The sequence below is a fragment of the Sminthopsis crassicaudata genome, chromosome 2 (genome assembly GCF_048593235.1).
Source record: "Sminthopsis crassicaudata isolate SCR6 chromosome 2, ASM4859323v1, whole genome shotgun sequence".
In the NCBI taxonomy this organism is placed as follows: Eukaryota; Metazoa; Chordata; class Mammalia; order Dasyuromorphia; family Dasyuridae; genus Sminthopsis; species Sminthopsis crassicaudata.
In genome coordinates, this window is record NC_133618.1 from 147,380,285 (window position 1) to 147,395,545 (window position 15,261).

Below are 15,261 nucleotides of genomic sequence, written 5' to 3' on the forward strand. Positions count from 1 at the left end.
CAAAAATGTCTTTAATCAATCTTTAAGGCCACACCTTCATTTATTCTATTTCCTTTTTTCCCCAGTTGTTTCAGTTGTATCTGACTCTTTTGTGACTTCATTTGGGTTTTTTGTTTTTGTTTTTTGTCAAAGATAGTGAAAGTGATTTGCCATTTCCTTCTCCAGCTCCTTTTATAGCTGAGAATAATGAGACAAACAGGGTTAAGCAATTTGGCCAGAGTCACACAGCTAAGTGTCTGAGACTAATTTTGAAATCAGGTCTTCCTGACTCTAGGCCTACTCTACTGTGCCACCTTGCTGCTCCATCTTTAAAGTCATATCATCTTCATTTATTCTATTTCCTAGGCAAATTCTATTATTATCAGTCTCTTATCTCTATGACTTGGCTCCTGCCTGTAGTGGATTCCTTATTTTTGTTTGAAGTTCCTCCCTTCAAAACTCAATTTGCATTCTATTTCTTTGATCTCTCCATTCCCTCACCAGCATCTTTGGAAAATGATTTCTTCATCCTCAGATTTCTAATAGGATTTTTGCCTAGACCTCTCCTTCATATTTACCACATATATTGTCTTGTATGATACTTGTTTTTGTACCCTTTGGTACCTCATAATTGGATTATAGGTTCCTTGGGAGCAAGGTTTGTATTATATTAATCTTTTTATCCCCAGGTCCTAGTACATAACATGTGCTTAAAAAATGTTTGTTGAATTGAATTGGCTTGTTATTGCTTTCTATAAGGAAACATTGCATTATTCTTATTTAGTTTCCAGTCCCTGAGGGGAATATGCACATCTAAGGGCAGCCTCTGTTACCATCTAGGTTTAAGCCTGACAATTTAATAACTTTTTTTTGCAAAATATTGAGTAACAACTTTTTGTATCATTTTCTCTATCTGTTTAGTGGAGTAATTTTTAAAAAGGTTCGCTCTTGTTTTTCAACACCTACAGGCTTGCTAATCTATTTGCTTCTTAACTGCAGAAACTCACTATACAAGGAGTTTGCTTTCAACTGTGCCTAAAGTTGTCGATCCTAAAGTCTTTTTGTTGATGTGCACAACAATGCAGAGGTTTCCTCAGCTCTCTTTTCACAATAGGTTATCTTGGCCTGTTCTTTGGTGCCAGAGTCTCTGGAGTACAATAGAATTGACGAGAAGAATTGGAAGCCTCATTACTAGAGACCCAGGAACAAGAACATCCCCTGTGCTCTTTACTAATCCTGTCTCCACAGCAACTAAATCTTTAATTCCACTTAATTTCAAAGGGAGTAACTTTAAGACTGATTCAAAACCAGACCCCATTTTCTCTTATATACTCACAGCCTGCAACATAACTCATGTAATTTGAAAACAAAATAAAACCTGTTTTGTAGTTCATGTCACAATTGCTCTGGGATGTCATTGTTTTAGATAGGGCATGGATTTTTTAGACCTTCTTAGCCTACTTAACCTCTTTGCATACATGTCTAGACATTATGCAGAGACATTATGCAGATTAAGATTGTTAGTTTTTTTTTTTTTAAAACAACTGATACATTGTTGGTTTATATTTAGCTTGTGATCTGCACTGACTGAATTTTTCATATGTTCCGTTGCCAGCATATGTATTGTCTTTTATTTCATCATAGAAATGTAAAATTGGAGGGATCTTAGAGCCTACAAGCAGGAGAAGTTCAATTTCATATTACAATTTATTTTGGGAACTCAGTTCTTGCAACCTCGTTTTCCAGTCTGTCATGATAATTTTGATTATTGATACTTGTAGGATTAATTGGCTCAACTTACTGTTATCTCTGCTTTGGATAGGGATGCCATTTACTTATTGATTCCAGTCATTGGTAAAAATGTTGAGCCAGTCAAGGCTAATGAGAAAATCCTCAGGCACTCAGGCTGATGTAGAAACATTAATCACCATTGATTGAGCAGAGTTGTTTTCCTAGCTGTGGATTTACCTAACCAAACTGGTGTCTAGCCTACCTTTTGTCATTTTAATCACAAGAGTATTGTGGGAGTTGATGTCTATGCCATTCCCTTATCTACCATCTTAATAACCCTATCAAAAAGAAATGAGACTTATTTGGTATGACTTCTTAATGAACTCATACTATTACTGTATACTCTTTTAAATGCTTGCAAATCATCAGTTAAATATTCTATCTTTAGAATTTTTCCTATTTTGGTAGGAACATCTAAAAACCTAAAAAAAAAATAGGATGACAACTTGTCAGCATAAACCCCTGAATTTCAACTGCCCAAAACAATGAACAAAATTCTTTAGTTCAGTCTTGCCCACTTGTCTATAGCACTTTTTTTTTTTTTTTTTTTTTTTTTTTGGCTGTGTCAATTAGTCAACAAGCATTTCTTAAGTTCCTTGGATGTGCAAGGCACTGGGTGCTGAGGTTACAAATAAAAAAGGCTTTCCTTGCCTTCAAATAGCTTGCATTCTACAAAGAGGATAACATTCATAAATAAATGTTACCACTGAATCTGTCCAAATGAGAAAGAAAGATACCATCCCAGTTGTTCTCTATTCACCTGCCAAAATCTTTAGAACAGAATTCCTTCCACTACCAAGGCAATACACATACAAACACATATGAACAAATAGGAGGGGGGATGGGGATCTTTCTCTAAAGGTGGATAGCTATTTCATTTTGAATCATTTGATTCATTATATGAATCAAGAGAAGAGGTAAGTTTTCCCACAGCTGATCATCATACAGTATTGTAGCTACTGAGTGACAATGTTCTTCTGGTTCTACTTACTTCCCTCTAAATCAGTTTATTTAAGTCCCTCCAAGCTGAGAAATAACTTTATAATAAATTAAAAATTAAATTTTCTTGAACAGGACTGGGTAGCTAGTAAGGATTGATTACATTTAGATCTGAAAATTTCACCTTTTTTGTTCTAGTTTATCTATAATGGAAATACTGATGTCTTCAGATCTCTTAAAATTCTTAGGATTTTTTTGTTGGTTCTATCTTGCATACTGTTGTGTTTACTAAATATTTGATTGTACTATTTGCTTAATGCTATCATATCGTTTTGGTATTATTCATTAAACTATTACTGAATTTGAATCCTGGACTCAGTCTTAACAAACTTAGCTCAACAAATAGATTTAATAGGGAATTCTTTAGATATCATTCAGAAGAAAATTTTCTAAACTATTTCATCTTTATAGAATATACAAGAGTTAGTATCATAATGTGAATGAATTTTTTCATATTCTATATCTAATAAGTACCACAATTAATGTTGTTCTTCTTATATGGGAGAAACACAACAATGCTTATACTGAGAACGTTTTTAGACTTACTCTCAGGAAAATTTTAGGATCTTGATCAGATCCAATAGATCTTCCTTTGGGCAGACTTTAAAAAAAAATTTCCCCAGTTACTTGTGGTGTTTTCCATCCAAAGTTTATTGATATTGCCTTGGATCACTGAGAAGAAACAAGTCCTTCACAGCTGATCATCATATAATTTTGCTGATACTTTGTATAAAGTTCTCCTGGTTCTGCTCTCTTCATTCAGCATCAGTTCAGTTTTTCCAGCTTTTCTGAAATGCCTGTTCATCATTTCTTAAAGAACAATAATATTCCATTACATTTATATACCACAACTTAGCCATACCCCAGCTCAGGAGCATCTACTAATTTTTCAATTCTTTTCCATCACAAAAAGAGCTGTTACAAATATTTTTGTACACATGAGTCCTTTTCCCTCTTTTGTGATTCTTTTGAGATACAAACTAATAGTGACACTGCTGGATTAAAGAGTATGCACAGTTTTATAGCTCTTGAAGCATAGTTCCAAATTGCTGTCCAGAATGGTAGGATCAGTTCACAACTCCACCAATAATACCATTAGTATCTCAGTTTTCCCATTTCTCCTTCCAACATTTATCATTATCTTTTCTTATCATCTTAACCAGTCTGGTAGGTGTAAAGTGGTATGGCTTAGTTGTTTTAATTTGCATTTCTTTAATTAATAGTAATTTAGAGCATTTTTTTCCATAACCCTCTAGATGACTTTATTTTTTTCCTCTGAAAATTGTTTATATATTTTAACCATTTATCAATTGGAAAATGACTTGTAGCCTTATAAAAATTTGGGTCAATTCTCTATATTTTAGAAGTGAAGATTTTATCAGAAACATTGTAAAAAATTTTCCCCAGCTTTTTTTGCTTCCCTTCTAATATTGATTGCATTGGTTTTGTTTGTGCAAACTCTTTTTAATTTAATGTAATCAAAATTATTCATTTTGCATTTCAGAATGTTCTCTAGTTCTTTTTTGGCCCCAAACTATTTCCTGCTCTCCTAATTTGCTCCTAGTATCGCCCTTTACACCTAAATCATGTACCCATTTTGACCTTATTTTGGTATGGTGTGAGAGAGATAGGTCTATGCTGAGTTTCTGACATGTTATTTTCCAGTGTTTCCAGCAATTTTTGTCATAGTGAGTTTTTATCCCAGAAGCTTGAGTCTTTGGGTTTATCAAACAATAGATCACTCTAGTTATTAATTATTATGTCATGTGTAGCTAACTTATTCCACTGACCCACCACTCTTATTTCTTAGCCAGTACCAGTCTAGGTGGATAATCAAGTTGCTATATTTAATATTTAATGAGAAAAATAAGAAAAAATTAGTCCATAATCTATTGGTAGAGAATTCTCTAAGATACAGAAACAAATTCTTAATGGGTTGTCAAATGTGGACATATGTGGCTTATTTATTGGGGAAGGGAAGGGGGAAGGATGCCACAATATACAGAGATTATAATCCAATAAGAACTTCTGGGCGCTCCTCTTATGCATTTCTCTTTTCCAATAATTTCCTTTTCTCCTTCTTCAGCTTCCCTTTTGCCTTTAGACATGCAAAGATCTCCCTTAACTAGACGGGAAAAATATTTATATCTTTGTTGGTGTTTACTTTTCTTATTTCTCCATCTTATTTCTCTTCCTCTGCCAAAATCCTACCTATTTTCTCCTTAAGTCCCTGAAATCAGGTTCTATATCTTAATAACTCTACTGAAACTATTCTGATTCAAACCCTTATCAGCTCATGCCTACATTGTTGTAGCAGCCCGGACTGATTTCCCTGTGTCCGGGCTTGCTTCTTATTTATTTTGTTCACTGCTGCCAGAATAATCTATTAAAAGCAAATCATTCCGTCAAGGCTTTCCAATGAGTGCCTGTTGTCTATCAGATAAAGTGCAGACTCCCCCTCTTGTCCAAAGGCCCCTCCGGCGGCTGCCTTCCCTGCTTGGCTGTTTCAGCCAGCTGTTTTCTCTCCCTAAATGTGACATCTGAGTTTTGGTAATACTCTTTTCCCAGCCTGGAATGAGTACTTGCTGTGGTCCTGTCCCACCCTTCATGCCCCTCCTACATCTAGAAATTACCTAGCCCTCCTTCAAGGCCCACCCTAAGTTTTGTCCCTTTTCTTGGACCCCTTTCCTTTGTTCATAGACACTTTAGTTCCTCATTTCTCCAATTCCAGTAACTCTTGATCGGTCAAATCTCCCTCAGCAGCCTTGTGACTGGACATTGAGTAGGATTCCCAGTATGAAATCAAGAGAACTTTTGGAGGTTTTCTCCATAAGTGCTAAACAGATCTTATTGGAGAACAAGAGGAAGTCATACCAGGAGTTGGGAAGGGAAAATGTGATATGTCATTAGAGAGATACCAACTTAGTGTTTAGAGAGCTGAGTTAAAGTCCTGGCTCGGGTACTTGCTACTTGCTAATGTCCTGATCAATCATTTAATCTCTCTGAGTCTTACTTTTCCCATCTAATAAAATAAGGATCATAATATTTGCACTTCTCACCTCATGGAATGTTTTCTAAGTTTGGAGGAGAACTTAAGAGAACTACTCAGGATGTTTGTGGCAGCCCTCTTTGTAGTGGCCAGAAACTGGAAACTATGTGGATGCCCATCAGTTGGAGAATGGCTGAATAAATTGTGGCATATGAATATTATGGAATATTATTGTTCTGTAAGAAATGACCAACAGGATGATTTCAGAAAGGCCTGGAGAGACATACATGAACTGATGCTGAGTGAAATGAGCAGGACCAAGAGATCATTATATACTTCAACTACAATACTGTATGATGATCAATTCTGATGGATGTGGCCCTCTCCAACAATGAGAAGAACCAAATAAGTTCCAATAGAACAGTAATGAACTGAACCAGCTACACTCAGCAAAAGAATTCTGGGAGATGACTATGAACCATTACATAGAATTTCCAATCCCTCTAATTTTGTCCGCCTGCATTTTGGATTTCCTTCACAGGCTAATTGTACACTATTTCAAAGTCCGATTCTTTTTGTTCAGCAAAACAACTGTTTGGTCATGTATACATATATTGTATTTAATTTATACTCTAACATATTTAACATGTATTGGTCGACCTGCCATCTAGGTGGGGTTGGGGTGGGGGAAGGAGGGGAAAAATTGGAACAAATGGTTTGGCAATTGTCAATGTTGTAAAATTACCCATGCAAATATCTGGTAAATAAAAACTAATTAAAAAAAAACTATTCAGGGTTGGAAACAACTTTAAAATATTATTTAGTCCAATCCTATCACTTTACAGAAGCAGCTAGGGGATGTAGTACATACAGCACTGGGTCTGGAACCAGGAAGACTCATCCAAAGCTGTGTGACTGGGCAACTCACTTACTCCTGTTTGCCTCAGTTTCCTCATATGAATAATGAGTTGGAGAAGGAAATGTCAAACCCTTTTAGTCTTGCCAAGAAAACCCTAAATGGGGTCACAGAGATTCAGACACAACTGGAATGGCATAACAACAATGAATCATTTTACAGATTAGGAGCCAGAGGCTCAGGGAGATGAAATGATTTGTCAGTCCTCTCATTTTGCAGGTGAGGAAATTGAGAGCCAGAGAGAGATAAAGTGTCCTGCCCATAGCACAGAGGCAAATAGCTAACTGAAGTTTTCTGACCGCAAATCCAGTTTTCTTTCCAGTATACCATATCATGCCCATAATATGCCTTGTCTTCCTAAGATTTATGGACTCTTTGATCTCAACATTAATTGAGTGATCAAGACACTTTAGCGATGGGAAGGGTGCTATAAGGGCTGAGTGAGACCTAGTCTTTGCTTTTGAGAATGTAATAGTTGGGGAAAGTATATAAATAATTGTAGTGTAAGGTACAATGTGATATGTCATTGGAGAAATACCACCAAAATGACTTGGGAGTTTGGAGGAGAGTGGGATATCTGTGAGTATGAAGGAAGGCTTCCTGAAGGTGATATTTGAACTAGATGGTATTAGATGGGTAGGAATCTGATGGTTAGAAATGAGAGAGAAAATAGGAAAGCAGTCCAGACAGAGGAAACAGCAGAAGTAAAAAGTACAGGAAGGAAGAGGTTATGCTCAGAAACACTTGAGTGCTTCTGCCTGGCTAGTGTAAAATATGAATTAAGGGAATGGTGAGAGATAAGGCCAGAGTCATAAAGTGGAACATCATGAATGGCAGATTGAGAAATGTGAGCTTTATTCAGTAGGCCTTGAAGAAACCACAGAAAGTTTTTGAAAAAGAGAACTGATATAGGTTGGAAGTCTGCTTTAAGAAGATTAACTTGATATATTCTGAAAGATTACACATGTACAATCTCAATTGCTTTCCATCTCAGGGAAGGGGAAGGAAGAGAGGAAGAAAATTTGGGACCCAAAATTTTTAAAAATGGATGTTAAAATTTGTTTTTACATGCAATTGGGGAAAAGTAAAATGTTATTTTTTTTTAATTACCTTGGCATCTAAATGGACTGCAGAGAGCAGAATGCAGAGGAATGTGGCTGTAATATTCTAGGAAAGAGAATGAGAGCTTAAACTAAGTAGGGAGGAGTAAGAATGCAAAGAAGATGGTCTTAGATATGATAGAATCAATATGACTTAACATGGATTCGATATTTGGAGGAAGCTGGGTAAGGCACAAGAGTCAAAAGTGACTAAAATTTTGAGTTGGGGTGAAATGATGGTGTCATTAACAAATACAAGAAAGTCAGGAATGGGACATTTTCTTTTCTTTTTTTTTTTAACCTCAATATTATTTTGTTTTTCTGAATACATGTAAAGATAGTTTTTAATCATTCATTTTTGCAAGATTTTGTGTTACAAATTTTTCTCCCTCCCCAAGACAACGAGCAATCTGATATAGGTTAAGTATATGCAATCCTTTTAAATGTGTTTATCATGTTGTGCAAGAAAAAGCAGACCAAAAAGAAAAAAAAAACTAATGAGAAGAAAGCAAACAACAAATAAAAAGGTAAAAATACTATGTTTCAATCCACATTAATCTCCATAGTTCTCCCTCTGCATACAAATGGCATTTTCTACTTCAGTCTAATGAAATTGTCTTGAATCACTGCATTGCTAAGATTTAAGTCCTTTACAGTTGATCATCATATAATTTTGCTGGTACTTTGTACAACGTTCTCCTGGTTCTCTTGGCTTCACCCGGCATCAGTTCAATTGTTCCAGGCTTTTCTGAAATAAGCCTACTCATCATTTCTTATAGAACAATAATAACCCATAACATTCATATACTATAACTTATTCAACCATTCCCCAACTGATCCACTCAGTTTCCAATTTCTTGCCACTACAAAAAAGTGGTTGCACACATTTTTGCACATGTAGGTCCTTTCCCCTTTTTAAAGATCTCTTTGGGATACGGACCCCACAGAGACACTGCTGAATCAAAAGGTATGCACAGTTTGATAACCCTTTGGGCATAGTTTCATATTCTCCAGAATAGTTGAATCAGTTCACAACTCCACCAACAATGCATCAGTGTCCCAGTTTTTCCATATCCCCTCCAACATTTATTATCTTTTCTTGTCATCTTAGCCAATCTACAAAGTATGAAGTAGTACCTCAGAGTTTTCTTAATTTGCATTTCTCTGATCGATAGTGATTTAGAACACCTTTTCATCTTACTAGAAATAATTTCAATTTCTTCATCTGAAAATTGTTCATATTCTTTGACCATTTGTTAATTGAGAAATGACTTGTATTCTTACAAATCCAAGTCAGTTCTCTATATATTTTAGAAATGAGGGCTTTATGAGAAACACTGTCTATAAAAATTGTTTCCTAACTTTCTACTTCCCTTCTAATCTGGGCTGTACTGGTTTTGTTTGTGTAACACCTTTTTAACTTAATATAATCAAAATCATCCATTTTGTATTTCATAATATTCTCTAGTTGTTCTTTGGCCATAAATTCCTAGGAGTGGAACATGGACTGAGAGACTAGTGAGAAATCTAGTAGTAATAATAGCATTTATGTAGGTCTTTCAGTTTTGCAAAACACTTTATATATAATGTCATTTGATCCTCACAGCAATACTGGCAGGTACACATTGTTAATTACCTTATTTTTACAGGTGAAGAAACTGAGGCTGAGAGAAGTTAATAATTTGTCCAAGGTCCCAGAGCTAGTAAGTGTCTGAGGCAGGATTCAAACTCAGATTTTCCTGACTCCAAATTCAGTGCTTGGTTTACTATGCCATTTAGCTGCCTCTAGATGGAGATGTTTAGTAGTCAGTTTAAATGGAGGATTGGAACTTGGGAAAGAGGTTGGGACTGAAGATTTGGGAATTATATGCATAGAGATTAAATTTGAAACTATAGGAACTGATGAGATAGTAAAGCAGGAGGAATAAAAGAGGCCTGAAGTAGAATATTTCTTATATTATTGTATTATTCCTCATAGTATTCCACATTGTATTGGCATTAATGGATGCTTAAATGTTTGAATGAGGGCCACTGAGATGGACTTCTTATCTGCTAGCTGGTATTGTTACTTTAATTAATTAGAGTAATCAAGTATTACAACTTGATGTGCTTAAGATATACCCTATAAATAGGTACCAATATCTGGAAAGTTGGCAGCCTGAATGCTTTTTAATCAGGAGTCACATTGTTTCTGGCCTTTTCCTTTGGGGAATTTACTGGGGAAGCATTGGATGACCAGAAGCCTCTTTTCTGGACTTAAGATATTCATATTTGTGTTATGTCATTTTGTCATCAAGGATGTTTCTAGTATCTTTTAAATAGCACTTGGAAAATTATACTAATCATTAAATACTTCATTCAGCAAATAGACGGCACAGTGGATAGAGAGCATTAGGCCTGGGATCAGGAAAACCCAAGTTCAAATCCAGACTTAGACACTTATTAGTTCGGTGAGTCTGGGCAAGCCTCAGTTTCCTGATCTGTAAAGTGAATAAGAGAAGGAAATGTCAAACAACTCTAGTAGCTTTTCCCAGAAAACCCCAAATGAGGTGATGAAAAGTTGGATTTGACTAAAATAATTCACTACAGCAAAACAGGCTATATACAAGATAAGGCTTATATAGCACTTTTATATAAGGTACTATAGAGAAAAGGGGACAAGAATGTCAAATAACACGTGAGAGTTGTTGTATTTTAAGCTTTTATGAGTTGCCCAATTCCAAGTGTTTTGTCCATATTTCATAGTTTTAGAATCAGAATTTTCAAAAAGACCAATTCCATTATCTTACAGATAGATAAAGGAGCAGACCCAGAGCGGGAAAGTGACTTATATGTCGGAAGTCAATGGTTATTAGAATTTGGTTGTTCTTTTTTCTATGTCTCTATTCTTATTAAAATGCCAGGGAGATTGGCATGGCATAGATCTCAGTGAACATAGTATTTGAAAGGGTAATTCCAGTATAGACAGTCCTGCAGCATTACTCACTTTTAAAACCTGAATTTGTTCCAATTCAACTGACATATTAGGGAACAATTTGAGCATAACAGGCATTTAGAACTCATCAGTGATTTTGTCATTTGCAGACAATAAGATGATAACGAGAAATACCCACCCATTTCTAGGATTACAACTTTTCATCTGATTTGAGATAATACTCCTTCATTTCATAACTCATAAGCTACAACTCTTCCATAAGCAAATTTCAGGTCTTTTTCAAGATAAAGTGTATATTTTCTAGTGCATTGGGAATATGAGTGCTTCAACTCCTCTCCCCTCACCTTTTTCCTTGGCTGATGCTATCCTCTTATCCATAGTTGTTAATTTTGTTAAATGCTGAGGAATACCAAGAAAGTAAATACATGACTGTTGCCTTCAAGGCTCTCACATTCTAACACACAAACACTCATGAATGTACAAGGTCTAATGGAAGGTAAGAGCAGTGCCTGGCATCAGAGTTTATTTGGTCCAAGTCATAGAGACTCACTGAACACAACTGAAAAGTTGTAATCTGATCTGCTTGAAGGCTTACAGTGATGCTTAACAGGCTCTCTCTTGATTACATTTTTGGATAGTTCTTATTTTCAGGACTATCCTCTAGCAGGCAGGAAGGTCCGAGTTGAATAGTAAAGCTGTCCATGAGACAGGTGAGGAGGAAGAGCATTCCGGGTATGAAGGACAACTAACAAAAAGGGATGGGGATGGGAGATGGAATGTCATGTGTGAGAAAGAACAAATAAAACATTGTTACTAGATCATTGAATATGCAGGAGAGGTAAATGTAAGAAGACTGGAAAAGAAGGAAGGGGCAGGTTGTGAAACATTTTAAAAATTAAGTAGGGATTTTATATTTGGTCCTGAAAGTAATAGGGAACCACTGGGGTTTATTGAGTAAGAGTGTAACATGGTTAGACCTATGGATACCCATGAAGTTTATTATGCATCTGGAGATGTCAAACTTGCAGCCTTTAAATCTTTGGAGCATACAAGAATAAAATTAAAATGTAATTGAGAAATGTTCAATGAAATAAAATACAATAAAACACATACAAAATTAATTTGTGGTCTTCTAAAGCAGCATGTGATCTGCAGGAATGCAGATTTTACTTTGACACCATTGATCTAAGAAATGGATGCAAATAATAGGGAGATAAGTAGGGACACTGAAATCTTTGGAATATGGGGTCAGAGATTGAGAACTGAGACAGGCATAAGAAGTAGAAAGAAGCAGTAACATGAATATAATTGGAAAGAGGAAGGCATGTTGTAAAAAATAGAATATACTTATTCTAGGTCTATGGATCCTGAATAACTTAGCTTTGACTTAAGATGCTCCACTTATCATAGTGCTGTTATTAATCATTAATGTGTCTTAGTGCAAACATGATCCCTTGAAATTAAATTAATAAATGTGAGATAGGAAAACTTTTATTTTCTTGACTTATGTCTATTATAAACTCAATAATTAGGGAATTATTTTAAAATTATGTTTAACCCTTAGATTTTACAGTAGTTATTAGTCTGATTTTCTATTTTAATATTTGGAACTGTTTTGTTATTAACTACATTTAGACATTCCTTAATTTTTGCACCTCCATAAGTGTTTCAAAAATCACAAAATATCTCCTTTGATGTGTCACACCTTCAGGAATGAAGGGACAAGTATTAGTGTGTTATGGCTGAGAAGGGAATATTCTTATGAAATGGATTAACTTCTTTTTGTCAAAGGTATTTTTTGTGTTTGTTTTTATACCTGAAATTACTTTCCTCTTGTTTTATTTGTCTCTTCATTTCCCTTTGTCCTATTCTCCAAAGGAGTAAACATTTCTTATGTAAATATACCTTTAAAGAAGAGTGGAAGGTGAGCATCCTGCTAGGATAAGAAGGGTGTTAGTTGAGATCCCTCGAATAAGGTTTAAGAGGAGAAGCATCTATGGTCAATGTAAACTTGATCATATTTTAATTCAATTCAGTGCCCTCAATTTCTTAGTAATGTTTATTTTTAATCTTATTATGTCTCTGAACCAAGGGAAGAAAAATTTTCATCTACATGTAGAACAGTAGTCTTTTGGGAAATCTGAGCAGCCTAGATTCTAGGAAGGTGCTCCGGAAAGGTGGGGAGGACTGCTGCCCATGCGGATCAAGGCTGTGGGCTTCTCAGAAAGTAAGCAAAGCTGCAGAGTGTGATTTGGGGTTCACTTGTTTACTGGAGGTATTTTACATCACCAACTCATTATACAACTTTGTGTTTTTTCTTCTTTACTTCAGGGTTATTTAAAAATTAGGTTCAGAAGTTTTGGTTGTTTCTCCTCGGAGGCCCAGAAGTGAGCCATGACTACTGATGCCAAGTACAACATCCTGCAGGAAGTGGGCCGTGGCAGCTATGGAGTGGTCTATGAAGCAGTTGTCAATCAGACCGGGGAAAAGGTAGCGGTGAAAAGAATGCATTGTAACGGACCTGAAAATGTGGAGTTGGCTCTGCAAGAGTTTTGGGCTCTTCGGAGCATTCAGAGCCAACATGAAAATGTGATCTGGCTGAAAGAGTGTATCTTGCAAAGTGGCCAGGTTTTCCAGCCAATGAGCCACTGCTCCAATAAGTCAAATGATCAGTTGCTGCTCATAGAGACCTGTCTCAAAGGGCGTAGGTGTGTGGATCCCAGGTCAGCCTGTTACCTGTGGTTTGTGATGGAGTTTTGTGATAGCGGCAACATGAATGAGTTCTTGCTGGCCCGGAGTCCAGATGCCCAGCTGAACAAGAGTTTCATGCAGCAGATGAGCCAGGCAGTGTCTTTTCTGCATAGAAATCAGATTGTGCACAGAGACCTGAAGCCAGATAACATTCTGATCTCAAATAGCTCTGGAAAGCCTGTGTTAAAGGTAAAAAATGAAGAGTCCTTCATCTTCTCTTGCCCAAATGGGTAATATTATGAAATGTTTATCCCAATTTAACAAATGTTAATCTATATACCATGTCGTTCACTCTGTATTGAGTATTGAGGGAGGTACAGAAGAATTACTCTATCTAATACTTATCCATAAGAAGCTTACTACCCAATTGGAGAGAGAAGGCCATTAAACCCAGGACACAAATAAGAACACAAGTAAGATAGCAGGTACTAAAAAGAGCTATACAAATAATCTAAGTATTATGGAAGTTCAGAGAAAGGACATCATTGAAGTATAGGGTGGTTAGGGAAGGTTTTGAGGAGAAAGAGATAACAGAAATATAAGTAAGAGTGACTCCTCTCCCTTTACCTATTCTACATCTCAAAAGCCTTTGACTTCATTCACTGTTCTCTCTTCTTTTACTTAGAAACTAGTTTCTGCTGAAAAGGTGATTCTTCTTACTGAGGCTAATCCTTCTTCTCAGACCCTTGATCCCATTCACTCCCATCTCCTAAAACTGATTGATCAGATGCTCTTCTCTCTTACTCTAATCTTCAGTTTCTCCCTATTTATTTGATTGATTCCTTGCTGTTTATAGATATGCTCATGTCTAACCCATTCTTAAAAAACCCTCACTTGATTCTACCATCCCTCCAAGTTATTGTTTCATGCCCGTCTTCCTTTTCACAGCCAAACTCCTAGGAAGCTTTTTGCTTATATTTCTCCCTCCCCGCCCTTCTTTATTTTTTCCTTGAAATCTGGCTACTGACCTTCAATCAAAACTATTCTCTATAAAGTTGTCAGTAATCTTTTACCAGACCAGGTCTTTTCTCATTCTTCTTGACCTTCTAGTAGCATTTGACATATTCAACTATACATTTCTCGTGGATTCTCTTTCCTCTCGGGGTTTTTGTGATTCTGTTCTGTTTTAGTTTTTCTTCCATTTGTTGGCTGTAAAGTTCTGATCGTCTCTCAGTTGTAATCTTTCCTCTGGGAGGAGGTTTCTTTTCTGTATAATCTTTTCCTCTATGAGCAGGTTTCTTGGGAGGCTTCTGGAGCCTCCAGCCAGCCTCTTCTTCTTCCTGAATCCTGGCTCTGAATCTCCTCCACCTCTTGTCCTTCCCCAGTCCAGACTGCTCTCCAGGCTCAATGTTGCCTCTTTTTATCCTCCCAGAGAATGGGTGTGGGAGAATGCAAGGGCTTCTGGGAAGAACCACTTCAACCAATGAGCTTGCTCCTCCTAGAATTCCTAAGGTGTAACTCCCTTTAAAGGCCCAAACCAAAGGTCTGAGCCAGAGAACTGTCAAGTCAACCTGAGTTCTCACCTTGTAATTGTCCAGACAACCTGAGTTCTCACCTAGTAATCCTAATAGTTGGCCTTATCCAAAGTCTCCTTTACTGGAATACCATCCAAATACACTTTAACTATGTGTATATCCCAAGACTCCATGCTCCATACCATTCAAATATTCTCATTCATTCTCCCTCTCTCCCTCCCTCTCTCTCTCTCTCTCTCTCTCTCTCTCTCTCTCTCTCTCTCTCTCTCTCTCTCTCTCTCTCTCTCTCTCTCTCTCCCCTCTCTCCTCTCTCCTCTCTCCTCTCT

At 36.5% G+C, this 15,261-nt stretch overlaps 1 protein-coding gene across 4 annotated transcripts in view; it reads left to right on the forward strand.

Moving 5' to 3' along the window:
* Nucleotides 1-15,261, forward strand: part of LOC141555035 (serine/threonine-protein kinase PDIK1L-like) — a 101,173-nt gene that overhangs the window by 38,695 nt on the left and 47,217 nt on the right. For 3 of the 4 annotated variants that reach the window (XM_074287589.1, XM_074287588.1, XM_074287590.1), the window contains one exon: nt 13,041-13,649. In XM_074287589.1, the coding sequence (XP_074143690.1) occupies nt 13,104-13,649 (546 nt within the window). In that variant the 5' untranslated portion in view covers nt 13,041-13,103. Of the gene's footprint in view, nt 1-12,801; nt 12,937-13,040; nt 13,650-15,261 lie in introns of all 4 variants that reach the window. The other variant, XM_074287587.1, reaches the window with a different exon arrangement.